We start from the raw sequence: 22,459 nt of genomic DNA, 5'->3' as shown, positions 1-22,459 counted from the left end.
TCACAACTGTTTAACCTAAAAAAAAATGGGATGAAAGAAAAAAGTCCATTCTCACATCTTTTATTTCAGGAATTAGGTCAAGTAAGGCTTAGAAGCCCTTGGCTCATTTCTCGTGTAATACCTGTGGGCAGCACTAGCCTATATCACTTCAATTATAGCCTGTTGTCTTTATTGCAAATTAATTGTTTTGCAATACAGAGCAGCTGGGAGTACACCCCCTCCCCCCCGCTAAACATGGCGATTTGACTAGGTTTTCAAGGCCATGCCGACCTTGGGCTAACCATTTACTCATGTAAGCATTCCACACAGCCAGCATCTTGTTTAAATTCTCTTATCACATGATTTGCATGCTAGTGACTTCTGGGCCTTGCAAAGATAGTGCTAGCATGCCAACACTGCAGGCATATGGGCCAGAACAAGCAATAAGAGTGTTTAAATGAAATGATGGCTGTAGCTCAGTGGTATGCAAAAAGGCCCAAGTTCAATCCCTGGTATCCCTCAGGTAGTGCTGGGAAAGATTCCAGCCCCAAACCTCAGAGAGCCACTGCTAGCAAGATAGACCAATGGCCTGACTTGGTATCAGGCAACACCCTATGTTAAACCGGTGACTGCTTCACAATAAATAAATAAACGTAACACTTAAGCTGGACCTCACAATGCCATAATACAGACACCCCCAATCAATCACATGAGAACTGTAGGAGCAGAGTGGTACAGCATGTGAGTAACCCACAACACTACTACTCAGTGACAAAGCAGTTGTCAACTGTTGTGCTATTCTGCCTTTTGAATATACTCACTCAGAAGCAAGAAGCTCAGCTTCACATGCATCTTGGATAAAATGACCACTGGATTTGTGCCCTATACTGAACATAGCTTTACATTTTAATATTGTTTATATAATTTCACACATTCGTAGAGTTAAAATACTCTTATGTAACAAGGAACACAAATTAATTATATTTGAAAGAAGTGCTGTTTTTCTAGGTATTAGAAATGACAAATACGTGGCATGAGTACACTCTCACTTTTCCATTCTGTATTCTTCAGTTCAGAAGTCTTTGGTTGTCCACAAATCATGGCATGATTTCTGTGGAGCAGTGGGAGACAGATTCCCTCTTCAGATCATTAAAATTAAGATTACATGATAAGACAATATTTAAAAACAAACAAACAGATAATCAAGCAGAGACTTCTGGGAAGGCAGGATGCGACAACAAAAGCAGAAAATGCACCTTAACTAAAAACTGTTGCCTATGCTGTTAAACGTTTAACACTGTTAAAACAATATATTAAACATTAAATACAAAATTGCTGTATTAAAAGTGCATATTTAATTTAAAAATGGCTTCAATTTCATTTATTTTTAAAATTAAAGTTTCAGTATTGCACTGGAATATTGATTTAAATGAAATTAGGCCCCAAAAGGTTCTAAAAATTCTTTTCTATTCTGTATTCATAAAATGTCAAGTATCGACAACTCCTTTTTTGCTGCTTGAGCACAGTTCTTAACTAATGTGCTGATCTTGAGGTAGAATGTGTTCTTCATTTCGTTCTTTGCAAATTTGCTGCAGACCAGATCATACAGACTCTTCAGCGACAGGAAAAGGCTCCAAAGCTTTGTCTGCATTCTTCCAATTGTGGAAGTTCTCTTGATACCATTCAACTAGCACAAAAAAGGGAAGATTTTAAAGCATGGATATGTAAATATGCAATCTTAGAATGCAATTCCATTCAACTTTACACAAAAATTCAATGGAATTTACTATTAAAAGCACATAGGATTACAGGCTACTGGGGCTCACAGTGTAAGTACAATCATGACTGTCAGTTTTTCAGTCTGAACTTGCATATGTTGCATAACGTGGTTATGTTGACAGCATATCCTAAGTATTCAGAAAGCAAAAAGGCATTATTAAGAAGGTTCGGATTATGATGGTTTAAATGTTCTTATCAGCAGGCTATTAAGCAGGGTCATGGATCACTCCAGAAGGAAGTCATAGCAAGTGCATTGCAGCTGGACAGCCATCTGTCGGGAATGCTTTGATTTGGATTCCTGCATTGAGCAGGGGGTTGAACTCAATGGCCTTGTAGGCCCCTTCCAACTCTACTATTCTATGATATACAAACTTGTTCATCAATTATGGGCTGGATCCAGAGAAGCACAAGCAGAATGCTGCTCTCAGAACAAACCTCTCCTCTCTTCCCAAGTGGCGGGGCCTGCAAGAATGCCATGATATATAGTAGATGGGGTTGTACCACAAATTGATGAAAATCAGGGGGCTCTTGCATGAGCAGAAGAGACCTTGCTGACAGTGCATATACTTATGAACAAATATTTGTCTTATGGAACTTAAATCTAAGTTGAGATCTGTAGTCTTATATTGAATGTACAGAACAATCTCTGAACATAATGAAGCATTTTAACTAACAATGGAAACCATGCTAATGGAACTACACCAGCTGCAACATAGTATGTACTATGTTCAAACATGTCACATGTAAAAGTGCTTATGTTGTCAAGTCAGGCTGTTGCCTGAATTTATTCTTGTTTCTTACTGCTTCTCCACCCTCACCCCAATATACTGTCTGCGCACAAGCTCATAAAAGTAAAATTGGGTTCCTTACTATTGTAGGCAAATAAAAATACAATGGTAGATTTAAGGGCTTTTCTTTAAAAATTCTAGCTTTAGCTGTCTAATTACGGAGATAGTTAATGCTTGAACACTGTCAAGCTGACTCTCCAAAGTCATCTATAAAAACCAACTCCTTTGAAAACAATGCTGTTCTGTTCTCTTCCACTCTAATTTCAGATTTATCATCAATATAAACATACTGGTTTTCTTTATTCCTTCTTTCCAAGGTACTTTAGGTCTCCAGCCCAAGCTGTGCATTTTTCCAGAGTTCATTGGGTATCCCAAGTCATTTGTTGGCCTTTTAAATAAATAAGAAAGTGAAAACATTTCAGTGGAAACATCCCATTTTCATATAGCGTGTGTATCAATTATCTTCAAAAGGCAATTAGAAGGTCAGTGCTTTCTTCCTTTGGATTAATCTTTAGGGTGAGACTGCTCTTCCTTCTGCCACCAAACAAACATGACTTGCACAGAATTTACAAATGTGACACACATGCAAGGCACTCAAATAATTTCTAATTTCTGACAGGATAGCTGCAATCACACACCTACATGGGAGTAATCATAACAGAGATTATGTGGGTGGGAAATTTTACTACTATACTACTTTGCTGCAGAACTTTTTAGATATGGGAAATTAATTAGTAACATAATGAATACCAGGGAATTTGAGCAGTTATAATTGCCTTTTTTCACATGACTGTCCATGGGCTCCTACTGGGAGAAAGGGCAGGATATAAATCTAATAAATAAAATAAATAATAGCAGATGCATACATATACGCTCAGATTGTGCATTTTTAGTTTTAATTTATATACCCCATCACACTCCAATTTGCTAAACAGAGTGTGTATAAATTAAAACCATACAGTACACATAATCCAAACATGCCAAACCAGATCCAAATCAATTTAGGGCATCAAAAAAAAATTAGAACACAATATTACTTAGCACTAACCTTTTTTTTCCAGGAAATGTAATCAAAACTTGAAACTGAGCTTTGAAGGCTTTCACATATTCAAAACTCTGTATGAAAGTTTATTAATTTCTACCCTCTCTTCCTCTAAGGAGCTCAGAGGATTGTCACCATATCCTAACAACCCTGTGAGGTCAGTTAGGCTGACAGAGTCCTACGTTATAGTTGATTAATGATTTAACCTCAAGTGTACCTGGTCTAAAACTAATATTTTATCCATTACACCATATGGATGACTTCTAATCAATCATAAAGGGAAACAACTCTTACTACAACCCTAAATGCTTTGAGACCATGAATTACAGAGACAGATGAAACATTTCACTGATAAATTAAAAGAAAAGGAGATACTCAAGAACAAGTCACATTCAGGACCATTTCAGCAGCTACATGGGGCGATATACAACAGTAGTTATACTCAGAGTTGACCCATTGTAATCCACTAACTTAAGTCCATTGACTGATTATGAGCCAACAATGCAATATGGCTGCAAAAACAAAAAGCCAAATGCTACTTTAGGCTGCATTAACAGTATCCCAATCGCGTGAAGAACTAGCTCCCCTCTATTCGGCACTGGTTAGGCCTCATCTTGAGTACTGCGTCCAGTTCTGCACAGCACACTTTAAGAAGGATGCAGACACACTGGAACAGGTTCAGAGGTGGGCAACAAGGATGATCGGGGACTGGAAACAAAACCCTGTGAGGAGAGACTGAAAGAACTGGGCACGCTTAGCCTTGAGAAGACTGAGGGGAGATATGATAGCACTGTTCCAAGTACTTGAAAGGTTGTCACACAGAGGAAGGCCAGGAACTCTTCTTGATCACCCCAAATTGTGGGACATGGAATAATGGGCTCAAGTTACAGGAAGTCAGATTTCAACTTAACATCAGGAAAAGCTTCTTGTTAGAAGTACAACAATAGAACCAATTACCTAAGGAGGTGGTGGTCTCTCTAACACTGGAGGCATTCAAGAGGCAACTGGACAGCCACCTGCTGAGTACCCTTTAAGTTGGATTCCCGCATTGAGCAGGTGGTTGGGCTCGATGGCCTCATAGGCCCCTTCCAAGTTTACCTCTATAATTCCAATGGGTCCATTCTGATTTAGTTGGATATTGCCCAAGTTTTTCAAAATGGAGTCTTATGATGTTGCAGTATTTCACTGAAATGCTCCAAGGAACTATAAAAACTAAAATATCCCAGTAAAATATTGGGTGGTTGACTCATCACTTTTATATCCATATCCAAACAGTAAGGTTTTTTTTAAATGAAAAATATTTTTTAACTGTAGCAATGCCTTGAGCTACTTTCAAATAGTTAAAGTCTCAAGCAAGTCGCTTGACTGTAGGTCAAGCCACAAAAACAGGCTGTATACCAATATAATGGCTAGGTTCATATGCAAAACTAAGCCAAATGCTTGTTCTTGGTTTACTGCTTATGATTTGTCCAGAGCGAGACAAACTGCAATCCTTGATCCAGACATAATGCCCAACTAATCTCTTCCCCCCTCTCAAGCAACAAGGTTGGTCAGAAAAACTTGGGTGTGTGTCTTGGCTGCACAGGACCAAACCTCTTAAGGCCTTGCTCCTTGCCCCACTCATCCTTTTTTGTAGCAGGAAAAGATGATACAGGTGAGTGCCAGGCCTCCTTTTCCATGCAGCAGCCAACCTAAAAAGGGCGTGGGCTGGCCGCAGGAGAGCTCAATGTTTGGTTTGGCTTGGCTACTAAAGCAAAGCAAAAAGCTAAGGCCACAGAATAAGTGGACATGTAATCTTAATTTGGCTCATATAACATCACAAATCCCATGGAATATTTTACAAGGCTATTAAAAAAAACAAAATAGTGATTAATCAAAACACTACCTGTCTTTAACATAATCCATCCAACATTCTGTCTCAGCTTCTGATCTGGTATTTTTAATCTGTGAACCAGAAAAGAAAAGATCCATGTTGCTGGTGAAACCCTTAACAAAATGTTTCAATTTCTATCATATACTATATACAACTTAATGAACATATTTCCACAAAGATCACCCTCCATTTGTTTAAAATGTCAAAGCACTTCTAGTTGCATCAATAAAACTACCCACTCTAGACTGAAAAAGGTATTGTTTATAAGCAAAACAGGAGACATGAGTTAAGAGAGACACTCAAATAGCCATAAATACATAGTGTTAAAATTGTTATAGCTAGATTAAGGCATGCAAAGCAGAACAAACAGTAAGTGTACCGTAACAATTTTTTTGAACTTTGAAAATACAGATCGCTAGCATAATTTAACATAGATTTCTAGATCCATTGACATTAGACCTCGACCCCTTTTACCGGAGATTCGACTTCCTCCTTCCATTGGAATCGAACTCTGGCCATGAGCAGAGCTTCGGCTGCATTACCGCCGCTTACCACTCTGCGCAACGGAGGATCATAAGCCATTAAGCTACCTTCCTCTAAATGTACTGCCTTCAAGTAGATTCCGACTTATGGTGACCCTATGAATAGGGTTTTCATGAGGCTGAGAGGCAGTGACTGGCCCAAGGTCACCCAGTGAGCTTCATGGCTGTGTGGGGATTCAAACCCTGGTCTCCCAGGTCGTAGTCCAACACCTTATCCACTACACCACACTGGCTCTAAGCAGGCCCTGACTGGCCCTAGTATTTCCTGTCATTGGAGACATTTTTTAAGTGTTAAAAACAGAAGAAAAGAAAAAAGTGTGAGATAACCATGTAAATGCCAGGAAATAAAACAACAAAAACCAGAAGCAGAGAGCATCTCTGAAGAAAAAGAGGCTGTGTGTTTGCTGACACAGGAGCAAAGGCAAAGCAAGCAGAACCCACCCCAAGCAGCAAAATACAACCTTGCACATGGTTCCTGTATCCAGATACATCTGTATACACATCTTAAGAGTCATTCATTGAAATGCATCAGTTCAATTCATTTGTCCAATTTCATGGTTACTGTTGCCTAGCCACCAATTTTTAATGCTATTCATTACTCACTAGATGGATTAATTCTTTTGCAAGCTGTGTAATAGACATCTCAAAATCGGTCCCAATGTTGTAGATTTCCCCAGGCTGTCCCTTCTTCATAACAGTAAGAAATGCTTCTGCTACATCACTGGCATAAAGAAAATTTCTTCTCTGAAGTCCTGAGCCGTGAATACAACTACAAGGTAAGAAGTCACTTTTAGCATTAATTAAAAAAACAACAACAAATGGCAACTGCTATTTGCCTAACATTCTGGACATGTTTGCAAAATTGTGAACTGACTATAAAACCAGGAAAGCACTACTGGGAGGGTGGGGGAAAGAATGAGCAATTCCAGGTGCCTGAAGAAAGATTGATTTTAGGCCCAACACATTTTAGAACAATCCTTTCTTGGGGACACATTTTGAACAGTGATTCTTATTAAGTGCATAACCCAGTATGCAACAAAAGTTCCTATAGTGCAGGGTGGCTAATCCACAGTCCATATATACCCCCCTTTTTGGGTGGCTCCTGAAGTTCTGTTGCAGTTTTGTGGCAGTGGCAGAGAACTCGTTTTTTCCTGATCCACAAAAGGATCAGTAAACAGATCACCCACTTCCCTGTTCACCAGCGTGTGCCCACATGCCAACTGTGGGGTGGCTAGGTCAGGTGGAAGGTGGCAATGCAGCCCTCAGAACTGAAAATGGTAGCTACCTCTGCTATGGTGGTAAACTGCTGCTAAAATATGCTTTCAAGGAAGAACTGTCCCAAAGCATGTTGCGCCTGAAATCTTCTTTCAAGCATCTTGAGCTTCTTCCACCATTTATTACCAAGAGAGGTGCAGAGGATGGCGACATGAAAACAGGCATTCTTACTGGTGGCATTCTTATGGTATGCTCTTCCAAGAGAGGTACGCCTGGAGACATTATTGCTATCTTTAGGCAGCAGTCAAAGACAATGCGCTGCTTCCAGGCATTCGGCTCTTAATTGTTTGGAGGGCTTTTGATGGTGTAGCCTCTTTTAGGGAGTGAGTTGTTCCACCATTTTATTCATGAACTGATTTTTTTTTACTTTTTATCTGTGCTAGTTTTATATGGATTTTAATATTTTTTATTGTATGTCACTCAGAGCTTGGAAAAGTTACTTTTTCGAACTACAACTCCCATCAGCCCCAGCCAGCATGGCCACTGGATTGGGCTGATGCGAGTTGTAGTTCAAAAAAGGTAACTTTTCCAAGCTCTGATGTCGCTTTGAGTTCATTTTTAAGAAAAGCGACTAATACATTTAACAAACAAAATAAAATACATTCAGCAAGTCAAAAAAAGGCATGGGAAAGTGGTCTCTACAGTTCACCAGATGTCAGACTTTACAGCTACAGTCAGTGGCCTATCAATATTAAATATAAAACAGGCCCAAATCCATGTCAGTGAAAGGGGTTAAATACAAAATCAAGGAAACTAGCCATCTTTACCCCACCATTACACATACTCTTCGACCAAGCTTGTAGATTAGTGAAAAGCAAACAACTACTATTATTTTTATTTATTTATTTATTTAGTTGCATTTCTAAACCGCCCTATAGCTAGCAGCTCCCAGGGCGGTGTACAACATGATAAAACCACAATATTTAAAATACAGCAAGTGTGTATTGCGCAGACAATATAAACATTATATAAACAAAGTGAAAGAAAACTAAAAAAATAAGATTAAAAGCTTAAATACTTTAAAATGCCTGGGTGAAGAGGTGGGTTTTTACCTGGCGCCGAAAAGATGACAGAGAAGGCGCCAGGCGTATCTCATCTGGGAGGGCATTCCATAATTCGGGGGCCACCACCGAAAAGGCCCTAGATCTTGTTACTGTTCTCCGGGCCTCTGTATGGGTTGGGACCCGGAGAAGGGCCTTAGATGTCGAGCGGAGTGAACGGATAGGAACATAGCGGGAGAGGCGTTCCATCAGATATTGCGGTCCAGTGCCGTTAAGGGCTTTATAGGTAAGGACCAACACTTTGAATCTGGCCCGGAAACATATTGGAAGCCAGTGCAGTTGGGCCAGAATAGGTGTTATGTGGTCAAATTTCTTCGTCCCAGTAAGAACTCTGGCCGCAGCATTCTGCACTAGCTGAAGTTTCCGAATCGTTTTCAAAGATAACCCTACGTAGAGAGCATTACAGTAATCCAATCTAGAGGTTACCAGAGCGTGAATAACTGAGGCTAGGTTCTCCCTGTCCAGATAGGATCGTAGTTGGGCTACCAGTCGAAGCTGGTAGAACGCATTTCGTGCCACCGAGGCTACCTGGGCCTCAAGTGACAGAAGCGGATCTAATAAGATCCCCAAACTACGGACCTGTTCCTTTAGGGGGAGTGTAACCCCATCTAGGACAGGTCTGACACCAACCATCTGAGCAGAGGGCCCCGCAACTAGCAGCATCTCAGTCTTGTCAGGATTGAGCTTCAGTTTGTTTGCTCTCATCCAGTCCATTATCGCGGCCAGGCAGCGGTTCAGTACAGCAACAGCCTCACCTGAAGAAGATGAAAAGGAGAAATAGAGCTGCGTATCATCAGCATATTGCTGGAAACGCACTCCATAACTCCTGATGACCTCACCCAGCGGCTTCATATAGATATTAAAAAGCATGGGGGACAGAACTGAGCCCTGCGGGACCCCATACTGGAGCACCCAGGGACTCGAGTAGTGTTCCCCAAGCATCACCTTCTGGAGACGATTCTCAAGATAGGAGCACAGCCACCACCAAGCAGTGCCTCCAACTCCTAACTCCGCGAGTCGCCCCAGAAGGATACCATGGTCGATGGTATCAAAAGCCGCTGAGAGATCAAGGAGAACCAACAGAGTTACACTCCCTCTGTCTTTCTCCTTGTGGTGGGACAGAGAATTAAGAACCCAACCCCATGCAGCTATTGTCATTTGATTGAAAGCAGTTGTGTATGCTGGCTTAGTGCCAGGAATTAGTGGGGTCCCAAAATGGTACTAATTTCATTGGCCAGGCTGATTTTTGGCATGGGTGTTCAGTTTCAAGGGCATTCCACTGCTCACTGACTTATCTTGCCATATTCTTAAAAATGAACGTAACTGTGATGCATACCATTTTCTGTTTTGCTGCAAGAGAGAAATAAACTTTGGAATAACCTAAGAAACATGAAAAATAAGAATAGATAAGAACTGTTAATTCAGGCTACCTCAGTAAGAATGTTAAGACTTTTTACTTTTCAGAATATTTGTGAGAACACACTGAATTCTAACAATGAACAGTAACAGTTATAAAAATAATCAGAGGAAAACTTTTCAACCTCCAATCAAATTAAGCACACAGAGTTGCTTCTTTTTTTAAAGGAAGGCTGAAACCATGCCTTGGCTCCACCTCCTAAAGAGCTCATTAAAAGCCAAAATGCTTGCAAATATGGGGGAGAAGAACTCCATTAGCAGCACTTACCTCAGCCAGCTAGGATTGCTACATATAAAGAAGCCTGTTTTCACAAGCTAGAATCCCTAGCTAGATTGACTAACATGAATGTCCCACTCTTTATATTTGAAGGCATGCACATCAATAAGCATTAATTCTATAGAACAAAGACCATTTAAGAAATGCCTGGTAAACTACTTAGTTATTTGTTCACTGTAAGCTCACAAACATTGGAGATGTCCATGTTAACACTTCTCCTTCGAACAGGGTTTTCATGGTAAGCAGTATTCAGAGGGAGTTTACCATTGCCTTCCTCTGAGGCCGAGAGGCAGTGACTGGCCCAAGGTCACCCAGTGAGCTTCATGGCTAGGTGGGGATTCAGACCCTGGTCTCCCAGTTGTAGTCCAACACTTAACCACTACACCACACTGGCGTTCTCCAGGGGAATTACGAGTGACAAAAGACTAGACACAAGACAGATAATTATCAGTTACTTTCCAGCCCAGGGATGAACAACCTGTAACTTCTGGGGCGCATCCTCCCCCAAAGTAATATTTACTTCTGGCCCATGGTGGTGCTTTAAACTTTTTAATCAAAGTATGGTAAAATGTATATCCATAGTTCGCCCATAAAAAAATGAAAGACTCTACAATTTAGGCTGCAATTCAAAACACATGCACTAGCGAGTAAGCCCTATTGAAAATTGTGGCTTCTACTTTCAAGTAAATATGCAAAGAATTATGCTGTTAATTTTGTATCTCGTTTACATCTGAAGGTAACATGTATACAAATAAGTGAATTACAACACTATACCTGGGCTTGTGTACTCCATGACCGTCAAGCCCTTATGCTAGGTGGTAGTATCTCTATTTTGGAGTCTGGTTACCCGTGAGGGTGTTTCAGCCTCAGAAGAATTAAGTCGCCCCAAGCATAGAGAGGCTTCCCCATTTCTGCTCTACCCAATTATTCTTGTACCATACTGTGACTTCCTCAGGGGAAAAATGTTCATTTTATCACTTCCATAGACGCTTTATCACGGAACCGACATTTCCACAAAGGCTTTGTTTTATAAATGAAGTGCCTTCATCTAACTTACTTTTTCTGGAAACTGATGGGGTCCATAAACGTTGCTGCTCCGTGTGATAACCACTGGAAACTTTAAAGGATACATAATGAGTGCACAAATTGGAGAACAGCCATAAAAAATTACAATAGCTTGGATCCTAACCAAGATTCCACTGGTGGGGGCATCTCCCCTTCCCCTTAAGCTCCTTTGACACTCAAAAAATCTGCTCTGGCATGTTAAGGACCCTCCTAAACAGCATAAGACAGTGCAAGGAGAAGAGACTGGCCAAAAAAATGCTGTCCTGCCTTTATACTACAGCAGGAGCCTCTACTGGATCCCAGTTGCCTCTGCAAATGGAAAGAGCCCCTTTGTTCTCAGAGGGCTAGTGAAGATACAAATACCATTTTGCACCAACAGAAGAAAAAGTGCATTTATTACATTTCTCAAGAATATCAAACAAATCCAAAGAATACACTTAACAGAAGGTTCTAGATTTTATGAGCCATATCACATATTATACAATGGCTATCCTGGGCTTATCACCAAGTATACAAACTATGTAATTCTTGCTTCCTGACAAGCGTACTTGTATAATACATAAGTTTTTACTTGATATTTTTAGGTGCATTTGTAGTACATCTTAAGAGCACACCTCAAGAGTGTAATAAGAGGCCACCAGGCCCAGCACCAGTGCTGCTCTATTAGGTTCTATTGGAAAGAATTCCATGCTTGAAATATGAAGCAGCAACAAAAGGACACTCCGACACCTTTCACTTATCTTAAAGGCTGGGCATTGGAGCCAGGAGCTAAACAGATATTCCTGGAGGAGGACAAAGCCAGATGTTAACCTCTTCTTCCTAGAAAGTTGCTACTTGTGGTGTAACAGCTTAAAATATTACACAGCACACTTAGTAATATTGCATTTCACTTATGTTGCATATCAAGTTTAAGGTCTATTTGTTATATGCAAGACCACAGCTGAACTACCATATTTTATACTGGAAGTAGACTACGTATTTTAAAACTTAGTAGTACCAGTATATTACAGTACAGCAAGTATAGGCAATATAGCACACCCTCCAGATATTGCTGAACTACAATTCCCATCAGTCCCAGCCAGCATGACCAGTGGTGAGGAATAATAGGAGTTCTAGTCCCATCACATTTGGAGGGTACCGCTTGGCTAGCCCTGCAGTAGATCAAGAAATTCAATCTTCACTACACTGCACCTAAAAACTTCAAAACAAAAGGAAATGGAAGAGGAGTAAGATGGCATTTGCAAGATGAATTATTACACTGACAGAGCAGAGCAATCCAAAAACCCCTTGCACTGGAGAGAGGAGATAAGGATGGATTGGGTAAATTGAGTGTTCCTCTGCACAGCTATGTAGACCTCCTGCAGAGCAACACCAGCATCATTTCATGGGTATAGAGCTCCCCCTTCTGCCCATTGAACATATGGATGGAAGGAAGTACTGTTACGATCCTATCCACTGAACTTAATGAAGCTGACTTCTGCCTAAACATGTAGCATTTGCAATGCTAGCCGTTTTAACTTCATAGGGCGTGTTCTTGAGCATTTTGTTCTGTGTATGTGCATCAAAACATCTTTGGACATATGGACCATGTTCAGAAACCCAAATAATGAGTAATACCTCCTAAAATGTCAAGTTTCGTTTCTGCTTACCTGGTATCTTTCCCAATACGACTGGACAAAGCATTCAGCCGCTGCCTTAGATGTTGCATAAGGATTTGTCGGTTGCTTAGGTGAAGATTCATCAAATTCCTAGAACAACATTTTATATTCCAGATATTCAATGTTTTAAAAAATAATTCACAATGATTTACATGGCAGATTAAAATGGCTCTAGTTAATTGGTGCACACATAATTATGATGCCAATCCATGGTTTGTTTAACAAACCAGAAGTTAACCACGAGCTGTCCCATAGAGAAGCAAAGCATGGCTTTATTCCTCCAAAGTTAAGTTTTCTTTTTCAGTGGTTCTTCTTTTGTTTTTTTGTAGCTTGGTGAGTGTGTAGGCTGGGGTGGCCAAACAAACCATGGTTAACAAAGGGTGCTAGGTTCACAAGTTAACAGCAACCCATAGGTAAAATAAACCACAGTTCCTAAGTCAAACAAATTATGGCTTCAGTTCTGACTTCTTGGTTCATCTCTTTAGCGCAAGAAATCATCGTGTTTACATTCTGCATTACCCTCAGTGCTTACTTGAGAGAAGATACCTGGATTTTTTGTTGTTGTAAAATATGCATACACATGTAGGTGTATCTTTTTGTTTATTACATACCCACTGACATACTTACAGAGCCATCCTAACCCTATGGAAAACTTCACAGGAATAGATCTACTGCTGACAGTATTTTCATCAGCAGTAGTTGGGTGTTTTGGGATAAAGGTGGGACAGAGGCGGCCATGGATTGGGGGGATCCCAAATCACTTTGTTACAAAAAGAAATCCCAAGATTGGGTTCATTAACTACAACAGCTTGTGATTAGCATAGTTAATGGAAGGAAAAGTTTCCTAGCTGCCTTTTAAGCAGTAAATAATACACACACACACACACACAAAGACAGGAGATAATCTGGTTACAACACGTCTGAAAGATGAATATATTTTAGTACTGTAAATATTCCCTTATTTCAAACAAATGTTATGTTAACTACACTAGCACATTCAAGAATTAAGTGGAGATGTTACTGAATTACATTTCTCTAGTACAGTTGAAAGGAGTCTTTCAATTCTAAAAAGTACAATTTCTTTGTACCATCTTGGTTCAATTAATTTGGCCCTCATTCAAAGATTAGACAGACGTTTATTCTAATGACTATTTGGTGGGAAGACATCAAAAGAACTAACAAGAATTCTTGTGTCCTTTAAACACAACAGGATCAAAACACTTTCATTCATATTTGTACTAAGACATTCCTTCTGTGTAATTTTTTTTTTCAACTGTTCTGTTAATTCATCTGAGGGACAAGCAAAAAGATAGGTAATAGACATAGACCCATTTGATTCAAGCTCACCTTGTCACAGCTTCCCCCATAAACTTCATCAGTACTAACATACATGAACTTCTCCACATTAGCCTCATAAGCAGCACCAACCAGAACGTAAGTTCCATAAACATTGACATAGTTGAATTCAAGCTTATGCCAAAAAGAAAGATCTACATTTTAAGACAAAGAATAAAGAGAAACATAGATTCAGCTTGATACTGAAAGAAATTACAGACGACCTTTGAGGGACCTTCAGACTTACACATAGACTTAATTTTTTAAAAAAGTTGCTTCCAAATGTCACACAAAATTACTCAAAGATTAAAAAGTAGCTTGCCATGCAAAATAGTGGAGGCGGTGGGCAGAAATCTCCTGTTTTAACAGTAACACAATCACAGTTCAGAGTGGATAAATCATAATTGGTCCATCTGCATTGTTCTCAATAATACAATAAATGTTAAGAAAGCATCAAATTTATATAATATCTAAATTTAGTTTGTATTTAGTAATTTCATTGTATTTTAATTGTTTTTATTTTTCTTTTTTAAAAAGGAAGTGACCGTATTTTTTTAAAAAATGAAAAGCAGGATATAAATGCTTTAAATAAAAAATTAGGTTAAGCAGCTAGATATCATAAGATGACTCAACACTAGACAGAAGTGGGAAATTGCCATTTGAAGGCCACAATGCAGTATTAATTTAAATGTCCTAATTTGTTGGTTTCAATGGGTGTAAGCACAGAACTCTGTGTTTGGTGTGGCCAAACTGCTTATTATGGCCTTGATCCAGAGCAAATTCGTTGCACTTAGGGCCCATTGACAATAACTGGCTTGCAATTGCAAAGAGTCTGGGGGATGGGAGTCAGCCTGCAAATGGCTGAGCCACGATCTAAGCAAGTGTGAGGAACCGGATCTTGCCGGTGGGTTGGATCCCAATATCCCCCACCCCTAGCAGGCCACTTTGACAGGTGGGCGGGGGGGTATTCACCTTAAGTCATTAGGACATCAGGCAACAACTTCAAAGTTCCCCGAACTGTGGAATAGTCTTCCCGATGAGGTGCGCTTGGCGCCGACGTTGCTATCTTTTCGGCACCAAGTTAAAACCTTCCTCTTTTCTCAGGCATTTTAGTCTATTTTAGTCTTTTAAATATGTTTAACTGATTTTAGATTTGTGGATGCCTACATACATGTTCCTTGCACTGAATTATTGGATTTTATTGTGTATATTTATATTCCTCTGTTGTACACCGCCCAGAGAGCTATGCTAGTCAGGCGGTATAGAAATTCAACAAATAATAATAATAAATAATAAATAAATATAATAAAGGGACGCCAAAGTGAGCTCTGCTTTGTCTGTTTGCAGGACCTGTCTGGATCCAAACTGCACCCACAAACAGACAAATTCAAAGGGATTCAATGAGAGTGCCAATCAGTTTGCTTGCTATGGAACAACCAGGAATGCACTTTATGTTCCCAAGTGTTCTTTTGAAACCATGTCTTTATCTGCCCCACACCTGACATGTGGGGCAGGCAGGTGTGGTTTGGGGGAAATGGCCTCACAGGTCAAATTATTATCCCTCCTGGACCTAATCAGACCCACAGCCTGGATGTTCTGCACCAATGACCCAACCTATACAGGAGCAGTGTTAACACCTGATGACACAGGTTTCACCAATGATGAACGTGCATCAAGGGGCAAAATGGCAAATAAACACAGCAATTTGTGTGCACATATTCACATCCTCACATGTGTCCAGCAGGAGCAGTGACATAATCACCACCTCTGGCCTTCCCACAATTAACTGGAAGAACTTCAAGAGTATTTTATTACTAGTACAAGATGCTGAAGATTACTGTAGTGACACGCAGTGCTCACCCACATGTGTTTGTGCTGCAAAATGTAGCACTATATCAATTTTCTCAGTCTCAAACAATTCTTTTACGAAATTGGGTTCACAGATATCCCCCTACAAAAGAAAGAGGCAAAATAAAATGAATAGCCAACATCAGCTTTCTTGTATATACCCCAAACTTGTCAGTTGCAACAAATTTTATATCGTTCACTTTAAAAAAAAAAAAATGGAAGAAAGTTCAATATATTTGGTTCACAGAGTTCTGAAGAGAGTTAACTCTAGTATCCATGTTTACAGTACAATCCTATTCTAAGAAGTAAAAAGAAAAAGCACTGAGTTCCATGAGTTCAGTGGAGCTTACTCTCAGGTAAGTGTGTATAGGATTGGAGCCTTTATCTTGCAGACGGTTTTTAGTACCCCAGTGAATTACCAAGAAGTCTAGCTCACCTGGACAAACTTGTAGTTCTGTTTCTCAGAAACCTTTTCAAGATTTTTTAAACTTGCACAATAGCCCAGCTTAGCAGCAAAAAAAGAAAGAGAAGAATAGTAAGTTTCATTTCCAGATTCAAGACTCTGCTTCATTTTCTCTCACAGCACCGGTTTATACTGCTCCACCCCCTTTCAGCCCATCTTCCCTATAAGAGGGACTGGTGAACAGTATTTTCCCTTAAAAATCAGCACAAAGTGATAATCACCACATCAACAGTTAATTTATAAATCTATAATAATAATAATATAATAAATTTTATTTTTTGAGTCGCCTATCTGTCAGAGTTAGCAGACACTCTAGGCGACTTACAATATCATAAAAACATAATATACAACAACAATCACAATCAATTTAAAATCAACTTCAGTTAATACAACAAAAAAACTAATCCACCTCAATCTTATAGGCCTGCCTGAAGAGCCAGGTCTTTAAGGCTCGGCGAAAGCTTATCAAGGAGGGAGCATGTCGAAGATCAAGGGGAAGAGAGTTCCAGAGGGTGGGGGCCACAATCAAACATGCCCTCTCTCTGGTCTGCACCAGCCTAGCTGTTTTGGCCGGTGGGACCGAGAGAAGGTCCTGTGAGGCAGATCTTGTCAGGCGGCATAATTGGTGATTCTGGAGGCGCTCCTTCAGATAAACTGGACCGAAACCATATAGGGTTTTAAAGGTCAGCACCAACACCTTGAATTGAGCCCGGTAGACAACTGGTAACCAGTGAAGATCTATTAACACTGGGGTGATATGATCACAGCGACGGCTATGCTTGATCAAGCGTGCCGCCGCATTTTGTACCAGCTGTAATTTCCGGACTGTCTTCAAGGGTAACCCCACATAGAGCGCATTACAGTAGTCTAAGCGAGAGGAGACCAGGGCATGTATTACCCGTGGGAGCACATGAACAGGAAGGTAGGGTCGCAGTCTCTGTATCAGATGCAATTGATACCAAGCTGCCCGGCTCACTGCTGAAACCTGAGCCTCCATAGACAGCTGGGACTCAAGAATGACCCCGAGACTGCGGACCTGGTCCTTCAGGGGTAAACTCACCCCATTAAGCACCAGGTCTGTAATTCCCAACTTCTTTTTGTATCCCACGAGTAACACCTCGGTCTTATCGGGGTTCAGTTTCAGCCTATTCTCTCCCATCCATCCACTTACGGATTCCAGGCACTTGGACATGGTATCCACAGCCAACTCTGGTGAGGATTTAAATGAGAGATAGAGCTGAGTGTCATCCGCATATTGGTGACACTGCAGCCCAAAACTCCTGATGATGGCCCCCAGCGGTTTCACATAGATGTTGAACAGCATGGGGGAGAGGATAGAACCCTGTGGCACTCCACAATTAAGAGGCCAAGGGTCTGAAACCTCATCCCCCAATACCACCCGTTGGTGCCTATCTGAGAGATAAGAACGGAACCACTGTAAAACAGTGCCTCCTATTCCTAATCCCTCTAGGCGATTTAAAAGAATACCGTGGTCGACGGTATCGAAAGCCGCTGAGAAATCCAGGAGGACGAGGAAGGTATATTTTCCCCTATCCAACGCCCTCCTCATATCATCCACCAGGGCAACCAAGGCTGTTTCAGTTCCATGCCCAGTCCTGAAGCCCGATTGGAATGGATCTAAATAATCCGCTTCTTCCAAGTGTGTCTGTAACTGTTTAGCCACCACTCTCTCAATCACCTTGCCCAAGAATGGTAAATTAGAGACTGGGCGAAAGTTATTCAACTCTTGGGGATCCAAGGAGGGTTTTTTTAAGATGGGCTTTATCACCGCCTCCTTGAGGGCTAATGGCATTGCACCCTCTCTCAAGGATGCATTTACCACTGCCTTGATCCCTTCGCTCAGCCTCTCTTTACAGCTCATAATGAGCCATGATGGGCAAGGATCAACCAGACAAGTGGTTGGCTTCACAGTACCGAGCACCTTGTCCACTTCCTCAGTGAGAAGAGGTTGAAACCAATCCCATCGGACCGGAATGCAACTGGCCGACTCTGGCCTGCTTCCTGTATCCACGGCGAACGGAATCATGCTCTTTAGACGCTCGATTTTATCGGCAAAGTGTTTAGCAAAAGTATCACAGGAGACTTTAGAATGCTCCATGGGTTCCTGAGCAACTGGACCGACCAGGCTTTGGACCACTTGGAACAATCTCCTGGGACAGCACTCTGCCGACGCAATAGAGGCAGCAAAGAAGTCTCTCTTTGCTGCCTTTGTTGCCACCTGGTAGGCAGCTATTGCTCCTCTAACCAGTGTCCGGTCGTCTTCAGTGCAAGACTTTCGCCACCGGTGCTCAAGTCGTCTCACCTCCTGTTTCAGACCTCCATGTCCTCCATGTCAGGAACAGGAATTAAAAAGATACATTATGAAAGCAAGTACGTGTTTAATGATGAATTCTAGGCCTGCAGAGTTGAAATTTAATGGAGATATAGAGAGGATATCTTCATTATTTGAAGGGGCTCCAAGGAAGAGTTCAATTTTTTTCTTAACATGGGCTAATGCCCAAAATGAATACACAGAATTTGAAGCACACACACAACAGGTCATGGAGAAAGCCAAAAGCAGGATTATAAAGAATGAGGAAGTCAGTAATATCAAGATCTGAAGGATGCTAAGGTTTTTTTCTTTAAATGTTCGTGCAAAAGTTTAATTGTGAACTGAAGTCTAAGGAACCTTTTTATTTTAATGTATAGTTTCTATGGTGAAAGTAAAAGAAGTTGACCCATGGGTGGGGAAAAGAGAGAAGATCTGTCCCCCACCAAGCAAAAAAAGGTTTCCTGCACTATAGGAACAAAGTTCATTACCTTTTTATCAAGGATCCAAAGATCTGTGTAACTAGTTTCATAAACCAAAAAAGCAGCCTTCATCCTATGCCACTGGTTTCAGCAGTGGCTAGGAGTGGGATTTGGCTCAGCTGTGCCTGGTGTACTAATTAGATTCTGCCACATCAACACACGGCTTAGTTATGTCTTATTTGGACTACTGCAACATACTCTACATGGGGCTACTTTTGAAATCTGTTCGGAAATTTCAGCTAGTTCATAATGTTGCATAATGTTTCACGTAACTGCGTGGGGAGCATGCAACTCCTAGGTTACAACTGCTACACTGTTGTTGATCCATTTCTAGGTACAATTCAAGGCATTCATTATTATATAAAGTCCTAAATGGCTTAAGATGAGGCTTTCCAAAGGGCTACTTTCTCCTACATGAGCATGCCCAAATATTATCTTCTGACCTGCCAATATTTGATGCGAGTTTGGTCGGAACTTGGAAGGGTCATCTCAGTAGATTCAACCAGACTTTGCAACTCCCTACCAAGGGACACCTAACTAGCCCCCACATTAATGCCCTTCTGCTCGCAGGTAAAAGTCTTTCTATTTAAACAGGTGATTGGCCTGTTGAACAGATGAGTCCTGCTCTGCATTTTAATCTTAATATATTTTTAACCGGCTGTTATCTGACCTCTTACTTACTCTTAGTTGTTATGTTATTTTTATGGCTTTATGAAGTATTATTTTTTGTTACACTGATTAAGAACATAAGATGAGCTTGCTGGGTCAGGCCAGTGGCTCATCTTTTTCAGCATCCTGTTCTCATAGTGGCCAACCAGATGCCTATGGGAAGGCCGCAAGCAGGACCTGAGCACAAGAGCACTCTCCTCTCCTGCTGTTTTCCAGCAATTAGTATTTGGAAGCATATCGCCTCTGCCTATTTGGAAACAGAGCATCGCCATTGTGGTAATCATTTGTTATTTTCATTCTGTATTTTATTATTTTCAGCTGTATTTTATATGGAAAAGTGGGGTACACATTTAACAAATAAATCCAAGCACAACTGTTATTGGAATTTACTACTTTTCTCACATAGTTTATTAAAAGTACAAACTAATGCAGGAGAGAAAGGAAATTAGAATATGAAGACTTGTATTAGAATGACATAGTAGTGATCAGTCAGATCTTGTTTACTGTTGCACATCTCTACAGCCAAGTAAATGTAGTATTTTGATAGATTTTGCCTTCCAAATAAAAATTCACTGTAGCAGAAGTAGTTTATAAATTACATGGTAATAGCATACTTTAAATCAAGACTTGAAGTCTTGTAATTATTGACTGGCTGCCTGTCAAATATGTGGCGATCCTTCACTCATTTGTGTTTATTCATACAAAAGGTCTTACCTTGTCCAGATTAATAATCATATAGTTTGGATACTTTTCTACAAGGGAAACCACCACATGAGATGCGCTGCAGGTTTTGAAAAAGAAAACACAAAATCAACATATTTGATATGTAAATTAGGTAAGATTTCAGATGCATTTCTAAAAACATGTGTGCACATACACCAGTACCCTGCTGCTCCCTTGTTTTTTCCGTTTTGAGCCAACTGCTTTTTCCGTCTCTAGGACTGCACGCTACACCACAGAAGAGTCTTGCAATAACAATGCATGAACCATTCTGTTTCATTATCTCCCGAGTTATCAGCCATAAGTATATCCCAATGAAAAAATACTCACTTATAAGCCCTTCGAAAAAAATTTATACAGAGCACTGCTATAACACAGTTTGCCATGAGAGCAAACAAGCAAAATCCCACCAGTGGCAACAATTAACTTGTGTTGGGCTCGTTTCTCCTCCCCCTTTTCACATCCTTCATTTTGTGGGGAACAAAGCGAACCTTTAGTGTAGTGGCATCTACCCTTTGGAATTTCATCCCCTTAGGTATTAGGCAGGCGCCATCTGTTATCTTTTTGGTGCCTACTGAAGATCTTCCTCTTTCAACAAGTCTTTATCCTAGCGTGTGTTGGAATTCTTTTTTAATATGTTTCTAAAGCTTTTTTTTTCAAAAAATATGTTTTTAAAGATGTTTTGTTTTAATATGTTTTAAGGATTTTTTGTTGTAATATAGTCTGTAATAGTCTGTTTTTATGATGTTTTAGAGTGTTTTAGTGCTTTTGTTTGCCACCCAGGGATGCTGGGCAGGACATAAATCTAAGAAATAAAATAAATAAATGAAACTTCTAATTTAAGATTTAGAGAAGTATCAGCGGTATAGCAAGCTCAAGTATAAATGTTTGGAAATGTTATGAACTGCAAAAACTGGGGAAAGGGGAGTCTGAGAGTAGTTAAACAAATGAGTATTTCTACAGATTAAGGAAAGCCATTTTCTTTACAAAGCAAGGGTTTTCCCAGGGAACAACAACATAAAAGCAGTTCTTGCAAATAAGCAGCCTATTTTTGCCCAATTCCAAATAGCTGTACTTCCTGTACGTACATTATGGGTTTCAACAGTGCTTTTTCTAGGTACAACATATATTGGTATTTATTTTTTGCAGTCAGGGAAACTTAATCTGGGTCCCATGAATAAAGTTTAACAAAGAAACATGAACTATGCCCTCTCGTTCTTCTCAAACCCTACCTCAAAAACCACCTTTTCTGTGAAGGTAGGTTTGGGCTTATAATTCCTTTATCTTTAATCCAAGCTAAGGCAAACTTGTAAGGAAACACAGGCACCTGATCATCTATGAAGGACACGAATTACCTCCAGCTAACTAGGTAGAGAAGTCATAGGAAATGTATTGCTTTCTTCTTTTTCTTTTAATTAGCAAGGATAGCCAGGCTAGTTTTTTTTTTTTAAGTAATCTTGCAATTTACGCGGTCTACATGTGCACGGCTCCGTGAAAGACGCACACCAGCAGAGGAAAAAAGATACCGTAAGTTTAAAAAACAAAGTCCCTACTTCTATGCTGCTTTTTGACTCAGAAATAAGCCCCGACATATTCTCTGTGACTTACTCCCTGTTGAGCAACCGAACCTTCCCTTCCCAGCCGAGGACTTACATGAAACCCGCGCCGCCGGTCACCAGAATCCGCTTCAGGAAGCCCGGAGGAAGCGGAGCAGCCTCAGCTCCGAAGAAACCTCCAGACATTCTCCCAAAGCTGGACCTCTTTCTTTTTTTCCCTCGACGCGTCACTTCCGCCTCTACTACCCTTGATACTTCATTTCCGTCTGCGACGGCGAGAGCTGCCTTATATATAGCATACG

General features: G+C 40.5%; 1 protein-coding gene across 3 annotated transcripts; it reads right to left on the bottom strand.

Annotated features, from left to right (window-relative positions):
- Window positions 1-1,024: 1,024 nt before the first annotated feature.
- On the bottom strand, window positions 1,025-22,438 carry TGDS (TDP-glucose 4,6-dehydratase). Of its 3 annotated transcripts, XM_061630109.1 has the most exons (13): window positions 22,255-22,438; window positions 20,596-20,662; window positions 16,375-16,443; window positions 15,951-16,041; window positions 14,103-14,245; window positions 12,747-12,845; window positions 11,712-11,879; window positions 11,090-11,149; window positions 9,676-9,719; window positions 6,607-6,772; window positions 5,474-5,532; window positions 2,837-2,934; window positions 1,025-1,666 (listed from the first exon to the last, which is right to left on the bottom strand). In XM_061630109.1, the coding sequence occupies exons 1-13, from the start codon at window positions 22,341-22,343 to the stop codon at window positions 1,581-1,583; spliced, it is 1,239 nt and encodes a 412-aa protein (XP_061486093.1). In that variant the 5' UTR covers window positions 22,344-22,438; the 3' UTR covers window positions 1,025-1,580. The 3 variants fall into 3 exon arrangements, with proteins under 3 accessions (XP_061486093.1, XP_061486094.1, XP_061486095.1); XM_061630110.1 differs by lacking the exon at window positions 11,712-11,879 and having other exon boundaries at window positions 22,255-22,436; XM_061630111.1 differs by lacking the exons at window positions 11,090-11,149; window positions 11,712-11,879 and having other exon boundaries at window positions 9,676-9,689; window positions 22,255-22,437.
- Window positions 22,439-22,459: the final 21 nt, after the last annotated feature.

Source organism: Rhineura floridana, chromosome 5 (genome assembly GCF_030035675.1).
Source record: "Rhineura floridana isolate rRhiFlo1 chromosome 5, rRhiFlo1.hap2, whole genome shotgun sequence".
Taxonomy (NCBI): Eukaryota; Metazoa; Chordata; class Lepidosauria; order Squamata; family Rhineuridae; genus Rhineura; species Rhineura floridana.
This window is presented reverse-complemented; position numbering and strand designations above follow the sequence as displayed.